Here is a 12,342-nt window from a genome sequence, read left to right as displayed (position 1 = left end):
GTCTCTGCTGGGACTCCTCTTGCCAGGTCCTTGAGAGTCTGGGATCAGTAATCACTCTGAGATCTATTTAACAAGGCTGTAAAGGTTGTACTTTAGCCATTGCTTTGCTCATGTTTTGAACTGTTTCTGTTAAATACAGGGTTATCTGGCTTTAGTAGTTCTGAAGGCCTATAATCCCTGCAAGGTAGAATTTCTAAAATATTTTTCTAGTCCCACATAAACTATTCCAGATTTTAAAAAATATTCTGATGCAGTTATATAAAACACTGAATGTTGCTCTCTTGAATAAGAAAGCTGTTACGTACAAATTGCTTTAGGGGAAGCAATTAAAACAGAAGTTTAAAATTCATCAGAACAGGCTCATACTGGAAAATTTCCATAATACATTTCAAACTACACATTGGCAGCCTGTCTAGCAACTTTATGTACCACTACCTATAACCTCCTCTTCCCTGTTCTTTCTGTGCTCCCTCATAGTTCCCAGAGCTCTTTGGTTGGCTACAAGAAATGGTTTGAAAGTCAAAGTTACATTATCTTGAGCATTTTTTTCCTTCTTCCTTTTTTTTTTTTCTCTTTTTCTCTTTTTCTTTCTTTCTTTCTTTCTTTCTTTTTTTTTTTTTTTTTTTTTTTTTTTTTTTTTTTTTTTTTTTTTTTTTTTTCAGTCTTAAAATAAAATGAAGTCTGTAGTGAACTACTGGCCAGTACTGAACTGTTAATGTTTTCCCAAGAGTTGCTAAAGCACAGTGTAGCTATTGCATTAAAGGTTTTTGAGAAGCTGTTTTCAGGAACAGCTGAGGGTTGGTTCTTCTCTTCATGCCCTCCAGCACAATAACAAACCACATGATGGATGCAAAAATGGTTGGTTTGGTCCTTTTCAGTATCTCAAAGGTGATGGGGTGTAAGGAAAGCAGAATCCATTAATCTCGGTCGTGGTGATAATCAGAGATTGCCCTGTTCCACGTGAAGTTACCACTGGACAGAACATCAGCTGTGTATCTCAAATTACTACCATACAACTTGCTTCAGATTAAGTGTTTATTAAAATTAAAAATCACCATACAATAGAAACTATTTACATATTTAACTGATAATCTATTTAAACTGCACAGTCTGACTGAAGGAAGCCACTGGAAAAGAAAAGCCACAAATACTTCTGCTGCTGAGCTTCAACTGCAGGCACACTGAAGCTTTCACAGAAAGGTTTTAAGCTTCTGCAAAGTACCATTTGCCTAAATAACTGGGCTGAAGGATGGCAAAGATGTGCACCGGGTTTCAGTTGTAAGAACCAGTGTCACTTTGAAAAAGAAGTAATCTATGCTGTGGTTACATTGCAATTGCACTAACTCATCTGTTTGGGTAACTTGATAGAACAATTCAATGTAAAGAGCTTAGCAAATCGCATTCACTTTAAGAATTAGATTTGTAATACTGAGCAATGAACAACAGTGTCACTGCAATGTAATTTGATATCCTATTGCATGTTTCCACAAATTGTTTTTGATAGAGCTAGAGCTAGTTTTAACTTTCAAACAGATTTGAGGTTAGTTGATTAAAGCAGCAAAAATATAAGGAATATTCTTGAATAACCACAGAGGATTAAAAATGAAGATTAAAATATTTTCACTGGTAACAGTTTCAGTAACTGCAATGAAAGTATTAACTTCCTTCAAGATCCTGTGCTTTTCCATGGACTTCAGATGATGACTTTGGCCTTGTAGGAAGCTGAAGGTTGAACACAGAGTGAGTGAGATGTGCTGCCACGTCTGCAGTCATGTGTGTTCATCTTGCACTTCTGCATCTGTGATGGTTTTGCAACGCTTTGAAAATTATTTTAGATTTAGGGTTTTACAGCAGTAAAACAAAACTTTTTCAGTATAAAGAATTACATATATAACTCTTCCTCAAAGGAAACACTGCTGTTTAGAAGTCTTACAATAGGTGACATTATGCCTGATACTAATGTGAAATAACAAGAGTATAAAAATAATTTTTGCAATATGCTGTATTTCAAAAAAGATGATCTAAGAACATCACTATGTCTTAAATCTGTAAGTTCTCCTTTTTACCTTTTTTTTTGAGAACAGCTGTTCATGTATCCTCTCAACCCTTTTATCAAGGTCTCCTTGTAACATATTGCATGACGTAGATCCTAAGAAGGTCTTGTCAAGCTGTACCAGGGCATGATTGCTTTCCTCCCTTCTCCCTCCCCACCCCAAAAAGCCTGTTTGTTTGGGGTGTTTCTACAGATGCAAAATACAGAGCCTTTAAGGAGAACTTGAAGCTTTAGAGGAACTGTTTTAAACAAATAAAAACATGATTTCTCTGCAGAATTATTCTTTCCTTCAGCATTTCAGCTTCCACGCTCAGTTAGGACATCTGAATGCATGAAGTAACTGATTTGAGCAGTCTGTTCTAATGATAGTCTGTGCCAATAGAAAAGGTGTTCTTTGTTCTATGGCTGTTGCTGATACTGCCCTTCTGTTGCTGTGTAGAAGTCATCAAGCACACTCTGTAGGTAATCAAAGGTTGGCCTCTCTTCTGCTTTGTCTTTCCAGCATGTTTTCATGATATCATAAAGCTCAGCTGGGCAGGTTTCCATGCGTGGCATTCGGTACCCACGCTGAAGAGCAACCATCACATCAGAATTGCTCATACCTTCAACAAAAACAAAAAAAGAAGAAAGATTTGATGAGATTCTCTATTCCTAGAGAATTTTTTTTCTTGTTTTTTACTTCACTCTAAAGACCTTCACCCATTAGTATAAGACCCTTGCTATTTATTAAAGGTAGCTCCCAGCATGAGTTCAATAAACAAGGTCAAGGTGTGCACCAGCAATGAGAGACTTGCTCTGAAAATTCTGGTGGGAACCTTTCCATTTCTGCAGTTGAGCATCACAACCTCTTTGGTGCCTAGTCTAAGAAGACTGTGGGAAATATCACAAGGGTGTTCCGTTCTTCTGACCAGTCCTGTTCCAATTTATTCTGCTTCCTGTGGTGGTGTGATTCCCAGCAAAAGCCTACCCTGGCACCAGCCTTCATCTCTAGCTGCAGAGCTACTGTTCTGCTTGCTGGAGACCCATCCATTCTGAGTTGGAGAGCAGCCTCTCTGTTTGATCACACTGCCAGGCAGCCTGCCCAAAACTTTCAGGTTTTCTTCTTCATCAGCTTTTGTGTAAATGCTGCTGATTGCAAGATAATGATTTCATAAGTGACTCTGCAGTAATTGTAATAGGCAGTTTCCTCTCTTGTCCTGTTCCTGTCACGCAGAACCATCTTGCCAGCTATGCTGAGCTTTGCTTTTTTTTTTTTTTTTTTTTCCTGCTGTTTTTTCTTTCAGAAGATAAGAACTGTAAGTACCAGCAGTGCATCCTTTGTCTCACATGCCAGCTAATGTCACATGAGAGTCCTGCCCTGGACTCCATCCTCCTTCCCTGCTTTTTTTTTTTTTTTTTTTAATTTCCTGTCACCCCTCCCTCCCCCCTTTATCAAACCTTTCAGAGACTGGTTCACAGAACAATTTCAACACCTACTCTCAGAAGGTCAGCTATGCTAGGGCCAGCTTTTGCTATTTTAGGCTCACCACTTCCTACCCAGAAACCTGTCTTTGAGCTTATCCCTTCCTCTGCAAATCTAATCAACCCAGTGGTGCATTACCTCCTCTGGACACAGACTCTTTTCTGTACTGTTTGTTCTGATGGCTGGGCATGCAGGAAGCACCTGCTTCAGCCCAACGATTCACTCTCACCAGAGAAGGCTTTCCCTTTTGAGAAGGGTATCCCAGAGCTCTCAGCCACTGGCCCCTCCTCAGGCTAAATGCTCCATGTGGTGTAGTTCTGCCCAAGACTACAGTTCCTCCAGGTTTTCTCAGGCCATTCAGCTTCTGGTCAGGGTCATTCAGGACAGACTCCTGCCCACACCAGCTCCTCAGAGCAGCTCTGCTGGGCTGAGAGGAGGCAGGATGGGTCCTGCTCTGAGCAAGAGTGGAGATGCAGAGGTGGTGCTGCCCTCAATCCTTGGTGCAGCTCTGCTGCTGCAGACTGTGCAGACCTTCGTATGTATTATCTGACTGCTATGGTTTAAGCCACTTGGCAGGTAAGAACACATTTGAATTACAACCAAATGACAACTTTATCCAGTATAACTACTTGGATTATTCAAGATGACCATAGTTCATATAGTTGACTTCAGCTCAAGCCTGTTGGCTTTAAGCTTTTCCAAAAATACTCTCAGCCATGTAATCTGAGTCTGGATCAAAGTGCTTACTTTGGGCACATCTTTTGTATTTTCAGTTCCTCTCTGGAAGCAGAAGGGAGGTTTTCCTGAACTAAGATTGCCCATGTGCAGAGAAGAAGTATTTCAAAGTAGGGGAAGGGTGTGTTGTCACAGAATAAGGAATTACTGCTATATAGAGACAAATTAAATACAGGAAGAAAGTCAATAAAGCATTTTATAGAGAACAGTGATTGGACTGCTTGAAGCTAAAGAAATTAATTGTATATAATATATATAGTAAAATAGTTATTCCTGCCATACACAATCGTAGTTAACTGTGCTGCTACTGGGCTTTTGTGCAGAATGGGAATGATTTTTTGGGTTTAAGTATTTCATAGGACTGTGCTTAGGTCTGTTGTCTGCAGGACTGATTGTTACATTGTGAGTGCTAAGGACAAAGCCTGTGTTTCATCTACCTTGCAGGAAAACTATCTGTTTAATATCTATTTGAGTTCAGAAGCAAAAACTGAAAACACTTTTATCAGTATCCCATAGTAAATATGTTGTGTACATACTTCCATGGTTTTGGGGTTTTATTTAAAATAAAAAGAGTTACCCACAGTCCACACAGTGTTCTCAAAATAGCTACTTCCTTAACTTTACCTTTTAAAAATTGTTTCAATTTTTTCTTTTTGTAGCTAAATAATTACCTGTCTTACCACATCCTGATCAGTGAAAGAAATATATCCTACATACATATTTATCACACCCCCTCTTGAATGCTAAAGTTTTGGTACATGTCTGTTAATTTATGCTGTGTTACCTGTTAGGTTTCACAAAGACACATTTCTTTATGAGGGCCTGGCAAATGATGTGAACAGAGTGGATGGAGGAAGAATCCCACGGTAGAGAAAGGGCCGTACCTTGTGAAGGATAGCAGACAGAACTGGAAAGCAATTATGGATGTTCCCAGTCCTGACACACTATGTAATCACCCAGAAATTAGGTTTTAACTACCAATTAAACTTATGTGCCCAGAGAATCAGATACTTTTTTTGTATTTCAGAGGTAGTTCCTGAAACCACAGTTCCACTAATGGCTTTGAGTTCCTCAGGAGGAGAAACAGGTGTTAGAATTTAAGAACAAAGATCACAAAAGCTCCAAGTTTCTTGGCTAGAAATGCTTCCTACCAAGTTGAGTACAGGTATTAGCTACTTGCCAGTTTCAACTCCAACTGTTTCATATGCAGCTATATGCTGAATAATCTGGTTGCTAGAGCTGGTTAATAATTGAAAATAACTGAAAATTTGAAGCATTCCCATTAGAAGTGAAAAATCAATTTACTGTTTCTGTCCAGTGGCTACTGGTTACAGCCTATCACCAAGTTACTATTGCCATACTGGGGTAATTTGCCCAAATCTGTCACATCTCTTCATGTAAAGTAGATAGGTCACCCATGTATTTTGCTGTGATTCTGATTCCCAGAATGAACTTTCAGTCTAACAGACTATTTCAATTTATACTTCTATTCAAAATAGATATATATCTCTCTTCCATTTTAATGCAAGCAACACCTGCAAGTTATTAAAGTCTTCTAATATGCAGTCAAGAGCCTTCCATATGTAACTGCTGGTTGATAAATGAATCCACAGTGCAGAGAGTATTTATGGTGCTCATAAAAATGCTCCCACATTAAAAAAAAATGCCCAGACTTCCCCTAGAAGAGAGATTTTCCCACAGCAGTGCAGCAGTACCATGTCTGCTATACAGATTGACTTTGTTCTTAGAATAAAACCATGATATGGCTTATGAAGGTAAAGAAAGCAGATTTAGCTGCAAAATTAAGTATTGGATTGGGTTTTGTATTTTTGTAGTGCTGGTTTCCAGGTGACCTTGTAGGTTTGCTCAGAGAAAGACCATTTCCTAAGCAGAAATACTTCAAAAATAATCTTGTGAGCCCAGCTCAGTGCAGGAATTGTCTCTACACACAGGCAAGTGCTAGTGGTGGGGGGGGGAGGTGTCTTGACTGTGGGACAAGCCATGCATTACTTGGCTGCACACATCTCCCCTCGATCCTTCCTTGGGACATGAGCACTTGATAAGAAGAGCTTGGGGAGGACCTGCTGTGCTGTCAAGTATTTCATAGCCCTCACCTACAAACTGACCCAGAGCACCTAGCTGTGCAAGCTGCCCTATCACCTCTGGAAGTTTAAGGGGGCTAGCCTTGACCTTAAATGTTTTCCTGGCCTAAAAATGTGCCATGAGAATGTCTAGTTTGGCTCTACCTCTTGTATGGAAAGTCACTATGTCCTTCTGTAGCAGTGTCAAGTGCTGCCATCATCACCCCTTTCCCATTGCCCAAGTTTTGTGGGATTTCTCATCTCCCTTTGTGCACACTTCTCCAGAGCTGTTCAGCCTGCTGTCACTTCAGGAACTCAGGTCTGTCCTGTGACCATCTCTCGCAGTTCAGCATGCAGAATTCCAGCTGCTCATGAAATGTTTTCACTGTTTAAACAGCAAGAGTCGCTGCACTGGAAGCACTGGGAAAACTTTGCTTGGATGAAATAGATGGTCTCCCTTTCCTGTCAGGATCCCAAGGTTCTTCTCAGAAGTTACTCTGCCTATGAGAGGTGCAGTACAGGTGGACATGGCTGTACTTTCCTCATTTGCCCACAAAAGAAGGGAATTTAGGGCAATGTCCCATAACCTCAATAAGCTTAAATGAATGCAGTCTGTTGCCCAAAATGAATCATCTATGCCTGCGATGTAACAATTCTATGGGCATAAAAAACCTCTTCATACAAGGTGTCTCTGTGTGCTGGAAACATTAATATATGTCTTGTTTAACAATGAAAAATGAAACATGAAGCACAGGACCATCTCACAGCTGCCCAAGGCAGCTCCATTTGATGTGCACACCTCTGTGGCCTTGAACCTGACTGTATGGACCAACAAAGAGTAAACATTCCTAGTGGTACATCAACACTGCTTTAGGGTCTGCTTTCATATTTGTTTAGACTAGCTAGCACTGACAAATACAGTCTATTTGTTGCAAAAACATGCTTTCTTAGTATCTTCACATATTATGCTATTAAAATCCCCAGCAGCTTAGAGAGCACTATTAGAACTTGCAGCACTGCATCCTCACCATGGGACTGTGCTTCTGTCCACAAAACGGGGGTGTCATAAATGCAGGATCTGCATTTGCTGCAGTTGTAACAGCTTTAGAATATATAAAAATGACTTTATATAAATATATAACCATGGTGTCATTAGTCTGTTCGTTAAATTTACCCTGGAGAGAGGTATGTGCACCTGACACATACAGTGACTAAGTTTTCAAAGCAGTAAGATTACCTGTAAGACATATTTCCAATCACTGGTGTCACTATTGTCAGATGCCAGCTCTTTCCCTGAATATTTTCTTTATCGTTTAGCACCAAAGTATAAATACAGTGTAAAACCACAGGCCCATACCTGGATAAGGAATCTTTCCATATGTAACAATTTCATACAGGAGAATCCCAAATGACCACACATCAGATTTAATAGTGAAAGAGCCATAGTTAATTGCCTCTGGTGCCGTCCATTTAATAGGGAATTTTGCACCTAAAAAGAAGTACAATCTCAAATAGTCACTTCAATCCATTTCACATTCAGCCATAGATACAAAAGTAGTAGCAAGACATACCTTAAAAAGTCATATCTCAAAATAACTGTCTTTATATTTAACTAACTGATTCCAGAAACTGCCATTTAAAAGCAAACTTGGTTAACTAAGAACATTCAGGCAGTCTTTGTTGGGAATACTACATTAATTCATTTGACAACGAGGAGTAATACAAGCAGAGTCTCTCTAAGCCCTTTTTAGCCTCCTTTAACATTCTGGCACAAAATACCAGGTGAGGTAGGAAACTTTTCTGATAGCAGAAAACACATCAAAGAAACTTGACATAAAAAATTTATAACCTGAGAAGTTAATTTAATCAATATACAATGTCCAGAGCCAGCTAAAACCCACAGATACAGGTCTGTACCTCTGAAAACTGCTTAATCAGACCCTTCCCACTGATCTATTGAATTACTATAACTCAGTGGCTGCTGAGTAGCTCATCTTCCTTTTATCTCAGCTGTAGTGTGTTGTTCACTTTCTTCTTCATACTTTAGTTCTTCCCCTCTCACCCTATGGTACCACAGTGTGAAAACCTGAGGCAGTGTCTTTAAAAGGAGAAGGGGAAAGCCAGCCAACAAACCACTCTGGAAAGTTACCCTTGTGCATGGAAGCATAAATAAAAACTCTTCACTACAACCAACAAAGCACTTCTTGAAAGGATCCTTGACAACATTAGCAAAACACTCATGGCAAAACCCACACATACACTTTTCAGGGCATGTTTTTCTCTTGCCAGTCCTCATCTTGTTACCTCCTATCCATGTGCTGAACAGGGACATGACCCGGCCCTCCAGAATCCCTACCATGCTGCTGAACATGCAAATTAATGCTGCAGCTCCTCAAATAGCTTCCAGGTATTTGAGTAACCAGTTCTGCTAAAGTTTTTCTTGTTACCAGCAACTAGATGTGCTGGGGTTTCTTCCTTTCTCTAAGTGAAAAGAGGTCCATATGACATTTAAGGAATTTAAGAGAACATAAGATCAGTTTCTTGGCCTTTAATTCTGTGAGATGGAAGCTGTGACTGTGCAATTACTTTGTTCAATTTAGGAAAAAATTGTATGCAGTTAAATACTGTCAGTTGTCTTTCAAATTTATTTAAAATAAACTCAAAGCCTGGGCAGCACTGAAAGGTTATTTGTTTTCTTTATTCATTTTAGAAGTTGCTGGCATTAGAATGCTGCCTCTAGGAAGCTGTTATGGCATTTTCTGTCAGATACAGCCTCACTGCCTCCCAGAGGCTGAAGTTTTAAAGACAAAAATAAAAATACATACCTTCCCTTGCTGTGTACTCATTGTCTTCGATCACTCTTGCTAGTCCAAAATCAGCAATTTTGCACATCAGTAAGTCTGAAACCAGAACATTTGCTGCTCTCAAATCTCGATGGATATAATTTTTTCTTTCTATGTATGCCATCCCTTCTGCAATCTGTAACCAAAAGAACAACTGTTTTGATATTTCAATACCATACAGCTCCATTAGCAGGTCTGATCTCTCTTTTTTCAAAGGTATCAGCAAAGCCACATCCATTTATTCATTATTGGTGTCTTTGGAGAATTTTTTAGATGGAAGCCAGGAAAGGGGGGATTGCCATGAAAAACCTATGCACAGATCCAGTCCTCCAAAACTCTGCTTACAGTAGCAGCTCTGAAAGAATTATTTCTGTGAATAACAGCTGGCAGAATTAGATACATATGAAAGACATTTCCTGAAACAGAATCTTGAATAAAATGTTCCTAAGATTTCTATTAAAACATCCTCTTTCCTAAATTATTAACCAGTTTGTTTTCTAAATACTAAGAAAATATAAGGAATTAATCACTTAGGATACAGGTGTTCTGATGAAGCAGGTACTGATAAAGCAACAGCATAGAGAAAGTTAAAAATATCCAACAGCTTTCTTTCCTGGACAATCAGGAAGCAATTACTAAGATAGGGGAAACAACTTTATTTTCTTCTACAACAACGTGTACCTGTTCATACATGAGGAGTTTCTGGCAACAGCCAGCTCTCAGATAGTATTGTAAGTAAATATAATCTGCATTTCAGCACCCCAAATTGATTTCCAAACCAAACTGGAAATTTGAGGATTAATTAATAACCTCAAAATATGCACAGGGGATGATTTTTTTCTGCATTACTTTTTTTTTTTTTTTTTTTTTTTTTCCTCTCTCCCTGAAGGAAAACATTTTCCTTTTCAGGAAAAAAAAAATTGAATTAAGTGTTTCTAAACTCAGAGTAATAAAACTGAGGTGTAAACTGTATTCTGCCCAAAAGTTTAAGAGGAGCTAAGAAAAAAGAAACCGTTGTCTCTGGAAGCCATTAGCTTTTATCTTTCTGTTCAGACTGGTGATGGAACATTCCCAGTCAAGGTTCCACCTGTGCCACAAGGACGTCTGTGGGGGGTGACAGACCCCTCTTGGCCACATGATTTGGGGAGCACCCACGCCCTCAAACCTGCCAATGGAGCAGCAGTGAGGGCCCTTCACCAGTGCCAGTCCCTGGCACCTTCACCACAAGCTCTTTCCTCTCCACCTGAGGAGCAGCCAAGTGCACAGATCCTTCCCCAGCACCAGAGGTGCTCCTTTCAGCTGTGCAGTAAAGCAGGCAGAGCAGCTGGCCAAATCTGAAGAGAACACGAACATCACTTCTGCTTATTCGTTTTTAAAAAGTCCCCGAGGGGTACTGCCAAGGCACACACTGCCACCGCTTACAACACAAAACTACACACTCTTTGTTCCTCTTTTTCGGTTTAAGCAATGGAAAAATAGAGCCACTTGCACTCCCACTTCCTTCCATTGCAAACCTCTTCTTACAGTCAGATACATTCTCCAGAGAAGTGTGACATTGCCCTTGCACAGTGCAGGAGGGTTCTCACACTAAACCAAGAAGAAACTCTGATGGAGAGAATGAGCAACACCTGCATTTCACATTTTCTAGAAATAAGTAAAACACTTGCTAATGAAGGAAGTAGCTACTAGTGAATAATTGCCACTGAGAGTCTTATTAGGCACTTACAGACACAACAGAGGAGCAGTATTTAATTTACAGTCTGCTCTGCCTCTCCCTCCTCTCATGCCATTACATGGGTTTGGGGAGGAAGCAGAGATGAAAGGGAAGGTTTTGCTGTAAGATCGATGCTGAGTTTGGACTGGCCAGCATGGCAGATACACCCAAAATGCTGACAGGTCTGGCAATGCCCCCCAAAAATACATCAAACACCAGAGAGGAATCAGCTTCCCTCCTTCCCTGCACAGATATAACATTTGGGCCAACTGCTGGATAGGGAATGAAGAATCACTTCACGGAAAAATATTTGTGATCATGATATTTAGTTTCCAAGTCCAACCAAGAAAAGCCATTGGAAAGACAATTTCATTTCCTCTTATTTGTGCTAGATTCACTGAAAAATGCAGAAAATTCCAAGGAAAAAATTAATAGTGAGGAAAATTGAATCAGAGAAAGAGGGGAAACACAGTGAACAAATAATTGAATTCACACATTTGGTCATATTAGACCTTTGCTTATGGAAAAGAAGAAAGAAAAAAATTGAGATTTTTAGATTGAGAGAATGGCTGCCAGAGCCCACGTGATAACTTCTAATGATTATTGTTGGGTTTTCATTGCCAAATGAAATGTTAATGCTAGAGAAATTCATATGAACAAAAGAAAATTAAAGCCTTTTCCCCTCTCTTTTAATGATCATTGGTACCTGTCAAGACTGTTCAGCTACACATAATGTCTATTCGGGAGCAGGATAGGAAAGCTAATTTGGGCTTCAGGAATATGTCTTGTGGCCTTTAAAACAGAATTCTGCCTACATGCTCAAGTGTTACTGCCAAGAAGGGAGCAGTTCCCTATCACCTTTAATGAACTACTGACACACACTTATAGAAAAACCCAAATTTAATCCTTTTTAAAACAACCCAAACAAATCTCTGCATACTGGGAACTGTGCACCCAGGGTAAGAATGAAAGAGGTGTCCTCCAGGAGAAATACATCACTCCACAAGCCAGTCTCTGTAACTGTAAAGCTTCAGCTAAAAGTCATGGTGGGTGTGGGACAGTGGCCTCAGAGCCATTCCCAGCTGCCCACATGGGCTGCTCTGGCCCACAGCTTGGTGGGATGCTCCTGCCAAAGCAGGTAAAGTAGCCCAAAAACCAGACTGGAAATGAGTGCAAAACACTGAGGGTGGACACAAGCATCCTGTTGGTGCATTTTATGCAGAGGAAATTATGGAGCATACTCTGAGTTTCACACTGCCTTAAATCAGGTAATTCTCTCCCTTCCTAGAGAAAAGCCTCACTGAAAACAGCCTGGAGCTTTGAAAGGTTTGATGTGGAAGTGTTATTGATCTGGACAGGGCTGTCTTTGGTCTGGGATCAACCTTTCAATAACTGTACCTTCCAATAATGTCCAGATGCATAATAAAATAAAATATACTTCTTCATCACAGAGT

General features: G+C 39.9%; 1 protein-coding gene across 4 annotated transcripts in view; it reads right to left on the bottom strand.

The window, feature by feature from the left end:
* Positions 1-1,027: 1,027 nt before the first annotated feature.
* Positions 1,028-12,342, bottom strand: part of LYN (LYN proto-oncogene, Src family tyrosine kinase) — a 50,812-nt gene continuing 39,497 nt past the window's right edge. For all 4 annotated transcript variants that reach the window (XM_083874956.1, XM_083874957.1, XM_083874958.1 and 1 more), the window contains 3 exons: positions 9,157-9,310; positions 7,689-7,820; positions 1,028-2,655 (listed from right to left, as the gene is read on the bottom strand). In XM_083874956.1, coding sequence (XP_083731082.1) covers positions 2,453-2,655; positions 7,689-7,820; positions 9,157-9,310 — 489 coding nt within the window. In that variant the 3' untranslated portion in view covers positions 1,028-2,452. The remainder of the gene's footprint in view (positions 2,656-7,688; positions 7,821-9,156; positions 9,311-12,342) is intronic.

This window comes from Zosterops lateralis (genome assembly GCF_965231275.1).
Source record: "Zosterops lateralis genome assembly, chromosome: 1".
Taxonomy (NCBI): Eukaryota; Metazoa; Chordata; class Aves; order Passeriformes; family Zosteropidae; genus Zosterops; species Zosterops lateralis.
Note: the sequence above shows the minus strand (reverse complement) of the source record. Positions and strands in the feature narration are given on the sequence as shown.